Source organism: Stenella coeruleoalba (genome assembly GCF_951394435.1).
Source record: "Stenella coeruleoalba genome assembly, chromosome: 9".
Classification (NCBI taxonomy): Eukaryota; Metazoa; Chordata; class Mammalia; order Artiodactyla; family Delphinidae; genus Stenella; species Stenella coeruleoalba.
This window is the reverse complement of record NC_137155.1, coordinates 93,810,504-93,824,226: the sequence shown is the minus strand read 5'-3', so window position 1 is coordinate 93,824,226 and position 13,723 is coordinate 93,810,504. Positions and strand designations below refer to the sequence as shown.

The following is a 13,723-nucleotide window of genomic DNA, read 5'->3' as shown; positions in this document are numbered from 1 at the left end:
TAATTATAATAAAATAAGGCATTCGTGTGTTCAACAAATATTTATTGTTTACCATTTGCCAGTGGGGAACAAAATAGACACAAATCCCTGTCCTTATGAAGTTTACATTAGATTGAGGGAAACAAATGATAAAAAAAAATAAGTAAAATAATAATAACGTTAAAGAGAGAAAGCAGAGCAAGGAATAGTCTTATGGAGGATTGCAATTTGGAGTGGCAATGACAATGCCAGAAATAAGAGAGGGAGTGAGCCATGCCCATATCTGGCGAAGAGCATTCCAACCAGAGATCAGCAAAGGCAGAAGCTCTGGGGAAGCATATGCCTAGCAGTCAAGGAGCATCAAGGAAGCCAAAGTGGCTAGGGCAGTGTGAGAGGACGGCGGAACTGCAGGAGGCAGCTTCAGAGGTATGAGGTGGAGGACAAAATCATAAAGGGCATTTTCGTTCGTCATGAAAACTTGGGCTTCTTACTCTAGGTTGAAAAGCAGGTGGAGAATCATGAAAGAGATGTGACATATTTTTAAAGGATGCTGTTAGCTGCTGTATTGAAAACAGACCAAAGGCAAACAAAAGCAGAAGCTGCAAAACCCATTAGGACACCATTGCAGTAAACCAAGAAAGAGATAATAGTGGCTTGCACTGAGTGGTAGCAATGAAGGTGGTGGTGAGTGGTAGAATTACAAGTTCATTTGGAAAGCTGAGTTAACAACTCTAACACTAATTTTTTCAAACCCTTGTGTCAAGGACGGACTTTTAATAGACTGCAGTGAAGGAGATGCTTGTTGCATATGAAACCCCAACCCAAAAGCAGTTTATCTAAAAATGGTTTAATGAAAAAATCCACAAATGATAAATGCTGGAGAGGGTGTGGAGAGAAGGGAACCCTCCTACACTGTTGGTGGGAATGTAAATTGGTACAGCCACTATGGAGAACAGTACAGAGGTTCCTTACAAAACTAAAAATACAACTACCATATGATTCTGCAATCCCACTCTTGGGCATATATCCGGAGAAAAACATGCTCCTAAAGGATACATGCACCCCAATGTTCATTGCAGCACTGTTTACAATAGCCAGACATGGAAGCAACCTAAATGTCCATTGACAGAGAATGGATAAAGAAGATGTGGTACATATATACAATGGAATATTACTCCACCATTAAAAGGAATGAAATAATGCCATTTGCAGCAACATGGATGGACCTAGAGATTGTCATACTAAGTGAAGTCAGTCAGACAGAGAAAGAGAAATATCAAATAATATCACTTATATGCAGAATCTAAAAAGAAATGATACAAATGAACTTATTTACAAAACAGAGACAGACTCACAGACGTAGAGAGCAAACTTATGGTTACCAGGGGGGAAGGGTAGGGGGAAGGGATAGTTAGGAAGTTTGCGATTGACATGTATACACTGCTATATTTAAAATAGATAACCAACAAGGACCTACTGTATAGCACAGGGAACGCTGCTCAATGTTATGTGGCAGCCTGGATGGGAGGGGAGTTTGGAGGAGAATGGATACGTGTATAGTATGGCTAAGTCAATTTGCTGTGCACCTGAAACTATCACAACATTGTCAATCAGCTACACTCCAATATAAAATAAAAAGTTTAAAAAAAATTAAAAATGGTTTAGCTACAAGTCAAATGGCTTAGCATCAGAATTGCTGCATGATTGTAATGTAAAATATTTTGTCCAGAGCACCTAGAAGAATGGCTGCATCCTGAAACATGAAAAATAGTAACAGAAGCATACTGAAGTGAGAAGATGTCAGGGGTTCAGTTTTGCATATGATAACTTTGAAATGCCCGTTATACAGCCATGTAGACCTTCAAGAAGCGTTATACAAATGTAGATCAGAGAGATACAATCTGAAGATCAGACCACTTAGATCAAGCTCTCTAGAATCAGAGCCTATAATGGAGGTTCTTGTGCAAGTGATTTTTTGAGGAATTGCTTTCAGGAGAAACCTATAGAAAATTAAGAGACACAAGATAGGGCAGGGACTGCTGGTGGGAATGTAAAGTGATACAGCCACTATGGAGAACAGTATGGAGGTTCCTTAAAAAACTAAGAATAGAACTACCATACGACCCAGCAATCCCACTACTGGGCATATACCCTGAGAAAACCATAATTCAAAAAGAGTCATGTACCACAATGTTCACTGCAGCTCTATTTACAATAGCCAGGACATGGAAGCAACCTAAGTGTCCATCAACAGATGAATGGATAAAGAAGATGTGGTACATATATACAATGGAATATTACTCAGCCATAAAAAGAAACGAAATTGAGTTATTTGTAGTGAAGTGGATGTACCTAGAGTCTGTTATACAGAGTGAAGTAAGTCAGAAAAACAAATACCGTATGCTAACACATATATATGGGATCTAAAAAAAAAGGTTATGAAGAACCTAGGGGCAGGACAGGAATAAAGACGCAGATGTAGAGAATGGACTTGAGGACACGGGGAGGGGGAAGGGTAAGCTGGGACAAAGTGCGAGAGTGGCATGGACATATATACACTACCAAATGTAAAACAGATAGCTAGTGGGAAGCAGCCACATAGCACAGGGAGATCAGCTCAGTGCTTTGTGTCCACCTAGAGGGGTGGGATAGGGAGGGTAGGAGGGAGACGCAAGAGGGAGGGGATATGGGGATATATGTATACATTTAGCTGATTCACTTTGTTATAAACCAGAAACTAACACACCATTGTAAAGCGATTATATTTCAATAAAGATGTTAAAAAGAAAAAAAGATAGGGCAGGGGAAGAAGCTAGACAAAAAAAAAAAAAAGTGGTTTGAGTGTTAATCTAGTCTTGGTTTGATACTATAGGGAGATCTGGAGTATAGATTGCTAGAAACTTGAACCTTTAAATTCTGTCAAATCTTCTTTATCAATAGAGGCAACTCTTCCTCCCTTATCTGAGGAAACTGGTCACTCCTTCCCTGCAGAGCCCATCATGGAGGCCCCTGTAGTAGTTTCCTTGCAAGGCATTACTGATCCTCCTAGTAACCCACTCCCCTATGGTAGTTTCCTTGCAAGGCATTACTGATCCTACTAGTAACCCACTCTATCTCCCCTCATTACTTCTAGAACTATAACCAGACTCAAGTCCCAGCATGCCGAAGAGTGTAAGACACAAAATGTGACCAGTAAGAAGGTAATACACACCAAAATCCTGTCGGGGGGTGGGGGGATTGCTGATCAAAGGGTGTACACATTAGTATATTTGATAGATATTGACAAATTGCCCTCCATATTAACTAATTTATACTCCCATCAGCAATGTGTAAGAAAACTAATTTCTCCAATAACTTGACAAAAAAGTATTTCCAAAGTTTAGGAATTTTGCCAAATGGATAGTTAAAAAAGGGTATCTCAGTATAGTTTTAATTTCCGTGTCTCTTGTTATAAATTAGTTTGACAATCTTTGTTGTGTTTAAGAACCATTTGTATTTCCTCCTCTGTGAATTACATACTCATATTATTTGTCTTTTCTTTTTCTTTTGGGTTGTTGATCTTTTCCCTAAAGACTCTAAAAGCTCTTTATATAGTAGAGATTAAACTTTGGCTATGAATGCAGATCATTTCCCAGCTTGTTATATTTTTTTGTAAATTTCTTATGAATTTTTACCATGCAGAACTTTTTCATTTTAATTAATCTTTTCTTTTACGAGCTTAAAAGATTTTCCACACACCAAGGTTTTAAAAGAATCTTCATCCTCTCACTTTTTTCCAGTAACTCTATTGGAGGTTTTTTGGTTTTTTAATATATTTATTTATTTATTTTTGGTTGCGTTGGGTCTTCACTGCTGTGCGCAGGCTTTCTACAGTTGCGGCAAGCAGGGCTACTCTTCATTGCGGTGTGCGGGCTTCTCACCGTGGTGCCCTCTCTCACTGCGGAGCATAGACTCTAGGCGTGCGGACCTCATTAGTTGTGGCACGCAGGCTCAGCAGTTGCGGCACACAGGCCCAGTTGCTCCGTGACATGTGGGATCTTCCTGGATCAGGGCTCGAACCAGTGTCCCCTGCATTGGCAGGCGGATTCCTAACCACTGCGCATGGGTTTTTTTTGTTTGTTTTTTTTTTTTCTGCTGTACTCGGGCCTCTCACTGTTGTGGCCTCTCCCGTTGTGGAGCACAGGCTCCGGACGCGCAGGCTCAGCAGCCATGGCTCACGGGCCCAGCCGCTCCGCGGCATGTGGGATCTTCCCGGACCGGGGCACGAACCCGTGTCCCCTGCATCGGCAGGCGGACTCTCAACCACTGCGCCACCAGGGAAGCCCAACTCTATTGCTTTTAACATTAAAATATTTGATCCATTTGGACTTTATCCCAGTGTATGGCAGCACCTTAATTCTTTTTTTCAGATGACTATCCTGTTATCTCAGTATCGATTACTGAATAATCCATTTACTTCTGATCTGAAATATTATTTTTATTTACTGAATTTATACTAAAGTCCCATATTATAAATATTTGTTTTCTGGACTCTCTATTCTACTGTTGTATAGTCACACACTCTTAAAATTTTGAGGTTCATACCACAAATCAAACCACGGTTTCTAATGTATGATAGAGCTTATCTACCTTTTTTTGGGGGGGGATGTTCCTTCCAGCTTCCATAATAGCCTTAGATGTTAGCCCTTTTTTAAATAGGTTTATAAAGAGGGGTAAAGTTGGCATTTTTATAGGTCTTACATTAAATTAAGAAATTAACTTAAGAGTAGCTGACATCTTTACAGTACTGAGCCTTCTCATCCAAGCACATGGTATTGTATTCCATTGATTCATATCTTCTTCCACGTTTTCCTGAGTGCTTTAAAGCTTCCTTCATGTAGGTCTTACATATTTCTCATAAAATTTATTTCAAAGTATTTTGTCTTTTTGTTGTTATTGCAAACAGAATCTTTTCTTTCATTCTAACTGGTGACTATTTGTATATATTAGAAAATTTTGATTTCTGTGCATTTATTTTTCTCCCCACTACTTTACAAAATTCTTACTGTTCTATAGTAGTTTTTAACGTTGATTATTTGGATTTTTCAACTATGCAAACATATATTTTGCCTCCCATTTCCAATGTCTATAACTAATTTCTTTCTCTTGATTACATTAGGTATTATCACTTTAAAATGTAAATAGTGGGAGGGCTTCCCTGGTGGCGCAGTGGTTGAGAGTCTGCCTGCTGATGCAGGGGACACGGGTTCGTGCCCCGGTCTGGGAAGACCCCACATACCGCGGAGCGGCTGGGCCCGTGAGCCATGGCCGCTGAGCCTGCGTGTCCAGAGCCTGTGCTCTGCAAGGGGAGAGGCCACAACAGTGAGAGGCCCGCGTACCGCAAAAAAAAATGTAAATAGTGGTCGTAGTACTCATTCTTTTAATATCTTGAGTCTTATAAGAATGTCTAAACTCATTAAATATGCTGCAGGTTTTGGGCTGACATAGATATATGCATCGTTATTGAATACATATATTATTGAGTGTTTTATCAAAATTCATATTAAATTTTTTCAAATGACAGCATTTTGGAAGGTGGTTATATGAATTTTCATTTAGATTTATTTATAAGATAATTTAATGGATTTGCTAACAATGAATCATCCTTTAATTCCTAGATTAAACTCTATTTGATAATGATTTAACGTACTGCTGGACTCTGCTTTCTAATTTTTTTTGTTTCTTAGGCTCGTTTTCATGACTATTCCATTGGTATTTGCAAAGAAGTTGTGTTTTCTGAGTGTGTACAGTTTGACATCTATCAATAAAAGCTAATTTATTTGATTATATTTATTTTTTTCTCTTTTTGACAAAGGTAAAGTCTTTTAGTGATTCTGTTTATGTTTCTTGTAATTTGTACTTTATAAGGCTGCTATGTTATTTATCATATATTCACACCAATCTAAATTTTGCATTTTACCTCTTAACATTAAAAACTTATCTCATTGATCATTTAGGTTTAAATTTATTTTGTTTGCATTTACTTGACATGTTATTTTTCATTCTTTTATTTTCAACTCCCTCTTTTTTATGGATCTTAGAAATACCATAAAGTTGTTTTTGCTTTTTCGACAATCTGAAGACCATTGTCTTTTAGGTGTAAAGCCCATTTTTATTTAATTATATATCCAATATGCTTAGTCTTAGTTCTAGCACATTATTTTATGTTTTGTGTTTTGTTTTTAAAGGGTTTCTTTAGGATTTTTATATTTGTTGCATGTTTCTTCATTTTTGTTTGTGGTTCTATTAATTCTAAGGAAAGTATGTTTTTTTGTTCTAGTGCTTACCTTTATAATTTTATATAATTTTCTTAGTCCTCTGCTTCTTTTGATCAAATCTGTTGGTTACTACCTATGAGCAATAATGAAAAAAATAATTAACTATGTTACAATAGGCTGTGACTTCCATCTTGCTGGCACTCTCTCTCGCTGACACTTTCTGTGTCACCTTCCCATTTATTAACTCTGATCTATGGAAAAGGCTGTGGCCAGGAACTTAAGGAGGCCTCCAGCCAACAGCTCATGAGGAGCTGATGTCTCAGTCCAACAACCCAGGAGAAAGTGAATCCTGCCAACAGCTATGTGAGTGATTTGGCAAGTGGCTCCTTCACAGTTGAGCCTGGAGATGACTGTAGCCTGTGAGACCCAGAACCAGAGAATACAGCTGAAATTCTCAACTGTATTATGATGTGCCTGGACTCCTGATCTACAGGAGCTATGAGTTTGTAGTAAAGGTTGTTTCTTGACTTTCTTGACTTTAACTGATCTCATCTGTGATTGGTAGTGGTATCACATATTTTGAAATTCTGGATTATTTGTCTCTTAGCTTTACTGAAAATGCAGTTTTCAAAGTCTTTTTCAACTTTCTATTGCTTTTATGTGCTTTCCAGGGAAAGAAGAGGGAAAAACACTGACTTATGCAGCTGTGTTTACAGCAGAAGTCTTATTGTTGTTTTAGTTTGCATTTCCTTGATCAACAGTGATGATAATCTTATTTTCACATGTTTACTTGGCAATCTTTATTATATATTTTCATCATTAATCAACATTCTATTAGTTTGCCTTTTTCTTGTTGATTTGTAGAAGCTCTTTGTATATTAGAGATATTAGATTTACCTTTCTGTTACTTGTCCTTTAAAATTGAAAAGGACTTCAGTGATCCTTACATTTATAGAATTTGTTATTTAAAAAGTTTAAAATTTTTCTGTAGTCAAATTTACCAATTATTTCCATTATGACAATATTTTGAGTCTGACTTAAGAAGACCTAAGAAAACAGGGGTTTAGAATTGTAGGAGCTGAAGGGTAATACATACTCTTGATGACACCCAAAAGGGTGGGGAGAAAAGAGTCAATATTTCTGTAAAATATAAAGGCAGTATTTTATGGAATAAAATATTACAAAATTAAATTATCAAGAAAGGGAAGCTTTTAAAAAATTAAATAACATTTACATTAAAGATCATCTGTGTAGGATCTAGGATAAAATGTTGGCTCTATATTTGCTGCAACACTATTAAATGACTATCTTTTCCCACACTGATTTGAAATGCCTTACTTATCAAATATAATTTTCCATGTAACTATTATCTGGATTGCCTGCTGATGTACTTACCTATTCCTACACCAATAACACAATGTTTTACATATTATAGCACTAAAGTATCACAGTTCTATCATACACTGACCATGAGACCTCAGTAAACTCCTCTAAACCTCCGTTTCTACTTTGCAGTGTTTGTTTGAGAATTAAGTACATAAAGGATATAAGTAAATAAATTTTGTGGCCCCATGCCTCACACGAGATAAGCATTCACGAATGATTGTTATTAATACCACCATAAAGCATGATGAAATTAGACTATAGGCAAAAATTAATGATAATAATATTACTATATATATATATATAATATTACTAGATATTTTTTTAACATCTTTATTGGAGTATAATTGCTTTACAATGGTGTGTTAGTTTCTGCTCTGTAATTACTAGGTATTTTAAAAATATAACAAATCCTACTTCTCTTTTATATTTCCCTGTGTGTTCAAGTTCCAAGGGAACTTCTCCCTGTGGGGAGATCATGCAGGTTCTGGTAGATGTCCCATCTCCTAGCCTAATAATACAGAGTGGAAGGAACAAAGAGTAGTTGACAGTTTGCTTAGGAAAGGTCCACTGGGTCAGTAACCAAGGGGAGAAATGGCACTTCCCTTATATTTCCAGAGGTAGGAGCTTCACAGTTGCTTAACAACATGTAAATGCATAAGAAAGAAGGAAGGTAAAGGTATCACAAAAGCAGGCAAATTTTACTCTCATCCATTTATTATTCCTACATTGTGCATAACTCAAGAGAAACAGAATATACGTTTGACCTCCAAAAACAAGCTGGCCAGTGAACGGCATACAGCTCCAATAGAACCATAAAAATGTAATTGGTAGTAGTGGGTAGCCCAGATTATATATATACAGACAAAAGTACATGTGCTTACAGCTGGATTCCAGATGCAAGAGAACCATCCTGTTCAATGTAGCAAGTATTTATAAGTGCTTCAGGGGACACATGGAAGACTATGAGGCAGCCCACACTTCCCAGAACTTTAAAATCTACTAAGGAGAATAAAATGAGTATACAGATCATACCACCACAAGGCAGAATTCATGTCACAACTGAGCATCACCTCACTTGTATGTCCTCTGAAGTGAGAGATCAAAGCTTGAGGTGTGGGGGCATCCAGAAAAGCTTCCCTGAAGAGAAGCCATTTGAATTAACCTTTAAAATTAAACAGGAGGGCTTCCCTGGTGGCGCAGTGGTTGAGAGTCTGCCTGCCGATGCAGGGGACACGGGTTCGTGCCCCGGTCCGGGAAGATCCCACAGGCTGCGGAGCGGCTGCGCCCGTGAGCCATGGCCGCTGAGCCTGCGCGTCTGGAGCCTGTGCTCTGCAACAGGAGAGGCCACAACAGTGAGAGGCCCGCGTACCACAAAAAAAAAATTAAACAGGAAAAAAAATTAAATAGGATTTTGACACGTAGATGTGGGATAAGAGAACACATTTCAGCACGTCATGGAGGAAGTTCCAGGCATGTCCAGAACAATGATAACCCAAATTTTGCTGCAAAATAGGGTTGGTTCTACTAGAATGGAAGCAGTGAAAGATAAAACTATTTCCACATTGTGGAGGTCCATGAATGCCAATTTAGGGACATGTGCTTTAATTGATAGGCACTGAACAGTGATAAGGGTGTGGGTGAAATTGTCAAGAGATCAATCTGGTAATGGTACTTTTGATTGGGGGTCGGGGGAGTGTGGGAGAGAAGACACTGTAATGAAGCAAGTGGTGAAAAAGAAATATAAGCAGTCTAGGTGGGAGAAGAGGACAGTCTAATCTAAGGTAGGATCTACAGGAACAGGAAGAAAGGAACAGATAATAGAGATACTACAAGGGTACCAATTGAAGACAAGCTGCTGATTAGATAGAAGGGGTCAGTGGAGAGTGAGGAGTGAAAACTAACTCAGAGTTGGTAAGTCTGATTTATTAGATATCAATAATAGAAAAAATAGATTCAACTGGGCAGTGGAGGGAAAGAAAGAGGAGGAAGAAAAAAAGGACAGCTGTTACAAACTTGCTAAGTTTGAAGTGCTCATGGTACTATCAGATAGAAATGCTCAGCAAGCAGGAAAAAATATAGGCTTAGAGTTTTGAGGAAGGTCAAGGCTTTGGTGATTATTCACATGAAGGTCATAATTGAAACTACATGAGTAGATGTAAACATGAAGGAAAAAGGAGAAGATTCATGTCAAGGAAGGAAGAGGGCTGGTGAAGGAAAACACCGAGTCAAGATGATGAACAGACAGTGAGGAAGACACGAAAGGAGCCGCAGAGCAGGGAACAGAACTTAGTGCAGCATCTGAGAGGCCAAGAGAAGGACTTTTAGGAAGACATGTGGGTAAGGAATTACTGGTGATGTTTATTTTCCTGCTTTAAAATCTTCTACCAAAATCAGGTATTACTTTTTGTAAAATATTTTAATCCATTTTTTTAAGAAATCATTTTCTATTAAGAGAGGCAACTACTACAGCGACACATGAAAATGGGGGCTGAGGATAATACCACCTTTAGGGATCAGGAACCCATGTGCGTCCTTTAGAAACACATTTCAACAGAAAGGCAGCAGGAGGTTGTAAGTGCCCATGGGGAGACTCTCAGCAAGTGACTGATTAGTAGGATGATAACTTGAGGGAATGAAAGAGTGGAGGGGATTTTTTTTGTGTGGGGGAAGGTAAGAGGCACACTGAAGAAGGGAAGGACAGTAAATAGGAAAAGGTTGAGGACTGGTGTAGAAGTGGGAATTCTTGACTCAGCAAGGGATAGAAAAGAGGCAGGAGAGCATGGGGCTAGGATAGCATGAATGTTAGCCCTGAAAAGCCAAAAGCAGGGACCTGTCTTCTAATACAGAGGGAAAGGGGAGGAAAAAGAGGAAATGAGGCTGAGAGATTTCAGAGAAGATACAGGGACACTGAGGGATCTCAGTTTGAATGATTCAAGAGGTCACTGAGCTTAAGGAAAGTTTGAGAAAATCTGTGAAAGGCAGAGAAGCAGTCTACATGCTTCACCAAACCAAGACGGGAGCCTCTTCTTCAATCTTATGCATCAGAAACAGACGAACCTCTCCATGTCAAAAATTTTAGTAGGTCCCAATGGTAAAATAAAAGAAGTCACATCTGGGCTCATGGACCTTAACATTTATAGAGCAGACTAACTGACTGAGCTACTGTAGAGGACATAAACCATATATAAACCATAAACCCCTAGAATTCAGGGGGATCTCCAAAGGTAATCTGTGAATATACAAATCCCAGGTAACACACACAGCTGCACACATGCACAGATCACACCATGCTCTGTACAGAGAGTTCAGACACCAGGAACTCTTGCTTGAAAGGAGAGAGAGCTTCACTGCACTAGATGGCTAGAAATCACTTAAGGATGAAAAAGGAAATATGGTTTTACAGGATGAAGCCACAGGAAAATTCACTTTCCAAAAATCTTCTCCAGTCTGATTCAACAGATAAAAAGTGAATCGTGGGCTTCCCTGTGGTGCAGTGGTTAAGAATTCACCTGCCAGTGCAGGGGACACGGGTTTAAGCCCTGGTCCGGGAAGATCCCACAGGCCACGGAGCAACTAAGCCCATGCGCCACAACTACTGAGCCTGCGCTCAAGAGCCCGTGCTCCAAAACAAGAGAAACACTGCAATGAGAAGCCCGTGCGCTGCAATGAAGAGTAGCCCCTGCTCGCCGCAACTAGAGAAAGTCCGCATGCAGCAACAAAGACCCAACACAGGCAAAAATAAATAAAAATAAAATTAATTAATTTCTTTTTAAAAAGTGAATCATGTGTCCAAATCCTTGCATCCAGTTTCCAGAGGGATAATTTTAAACACCGAGTTTAGTCACAGGGAAATAAAAGTTTCCTGCTTCTTTGGCCACATCAAGTCCCACAGGGAACATTTACTATATCAGCTACACCCTTCCTGAGTGGAAATCAGTGACACTAGACCACTAGTTCAGTACATTCCATCTCACCTTGAAATCCTATTTCACTGAAATCATGAAATGCATCAAAAAGGGAAAGAGTATTAAATGTGGCAAAGAGATTTAAAGAAGCAATGTCCCATTCTACCCAGGCCTTCTGCAGTAGAGTCTCTGAGGCTCTTCATCAAAGCAACTCAAGATGCCCCATGCCCTGAGGAGCAGCCCCTCTCTAGCACAGCTCTCGGCCTGCTGTTACTCAAGAAAAGAACAATGGGGCGGACTACTGTGCACAGATAAATCACAGCCTGCCACACCCAGTGCCTGAATTCCCGTGATGGAAACACACCTGAGGCACTGAGCACCAGTGACAGAAAATAGGAAACAAAGAGGACAGCAAAGGAGATGAGAGCCTTGATGTGTGCCTGGGTGCTGGGATCGTGAGAGCCTGAGATGGACAGGGAGACCTGCTTGGTGTGTCTTCCCAGAGGTGGAATGAGCAAAGCCATGCCAGCGATGAAGACAACAGTAGGGACTGTCCAGGTAACAATTTTCAAAGGGAAGAAGCAGAGTCTCTCATATGTTCTCACAGCATTCCCAGCGACATTCCAAGGTTGCAGAACCCTCTTTAAATAGTTCTGATCTATTCTCCGGTTGCCTATGAAAACTAGAATGGTGCTGAAGCTGGAGACCCCCACGGAGCTGAGCAGCACCCATGGAACCAACGCAGACACTATCTGCTTTAGCCAGAGGAAGACAGGGTGGGTGAAGGTTGCGATTTTCACACAGGAGAAGACACTGAGCCAGGTGGAGAACCATAACGTGACAGCATTCAAGAAGTCCCACTGAAAGGCTAGGAACTGGAATACGGTTGTATGGGAAGGCTATTGGATTCAGGAAAATATAAATGTTCTTATCACCACCCATCACAGATAGAAGCTAGAGGCTCCCAGGCTGACCAATAACTTATTGCAGGGTGACAAAGTTCTCTGCAGCAACCACTCCATGCCCAGTGCCATGGTGATTAAGCCATTACCCACCACTGCCACCAAGCACAAAAGGAATAAAATGATAGCAAAGATAAAGGCTATCTTATCAGCCAACTGAGGTCCTGGAACCACGTCCTCTCCACTCATCTCTCCTGAAGACAAGATGGGTCCCAAGACTTCAAAGTCTATTCCTGTAGGGTGGCTCTGGAAGGTCCTGTATGATGCTGGTCTCTCCAGCTTCCCTACATACAGAGGATAAAGTAGAGGATGTGGGCTATCTGAGGAGGGTGAAGAGGTTTCTTCTTCTCTGAATAGATACAAATATCATTAAGGCTCAGTTTCAAAAGTCCCCCTGCCTGCCCATGAATTTGCCTGTCCTTCCTCTGCCTACTGTCTGCCTATATCAACATTGCTGTGGATACTATATCAGGCCCTTGCATTTAGCATCCCTTACATGGGAGCTTATACCTCTCTAAGCTGACACCTAAGATATGACCACACACCTACTGGCTGCTCTGTGAGGAAATCCAGTGAGCACACCTGCTACTAACAGTCAGAGCTCAACATCCTTGGTTGGTTGGTATGTTCTGGGCATTGTCCTAAGTGATCTTCACTGTCTTTAGTTCTCACAATGACCCTATGAAGCCAGTGCCTTTAGAAAACCCCTTTGACAGGCAGAAAACTGAACAAAACCTCTACTGAGAGAGGTTAATTCAAATACTATTACTTGTGGTGACTGTTATCATCAAATAGAACATAGCAGACAATTATACATAATCAAGCAAGTGAATTTTTTAACCATATTTTATTAGTGACCTTTAAAGGCCATTTCATATAGGAAAGCCTACTATGATAGCTATAGCACTAATGGGCTATGGCAGGAAGAACTCTGGGCTAGGAATCAAGGCAAGTGTTAGTCCTAGTTCCACCATCACTGTGAGTTACTGGGTATGTCAGTAGGCCCCTCTGTGCCTCAGTTTCTCCATCTGTAAGATGTGAAAAGTATCATCTGTTCTAATTCACAGGATAAGACTAGATTCTAGGACTAGAATCGCAGTTTTCAGAGTGAAAGAAGACATTAAATGGACTGACATATATACACTAGTATGTATAAAATAGATAACCAATATATAGAACCTGCTGGATAGCACATGGAAGTCCACTTCGCTGTACAGTAGAAACTAATACAACA

General features: G+C 39.8%; 1 protein-coding gene and 1 long non-coding RNA gene across 3 annotated transcripts in view; both read right to left on the bottom strand.

The window, feature by feature from the left end:
- Window positions 1-13,723, bottom strand: part of LOC307191167 — a 204,936-nt gene that overhangs the window by 168,632 nt on the left and 22,581 nt on the right. The window lies entirely within an intron of this gene.
- On the bottom strand, window positions 10,983-13,720 carry LOC307191948 (taste receptor type 2 member 60-like). The gene is given in 3 exon segments (XM_079932292.1): window positions 10,983-12,412; window positions 12,414-12,477; window positions 12,480-13,720. Coding segments are annotated over 3 exon segments (936 nt in total). The 5' UTR covers window positions 12,679-13,720; the 3' UTR covers window positions 10,983-11,739.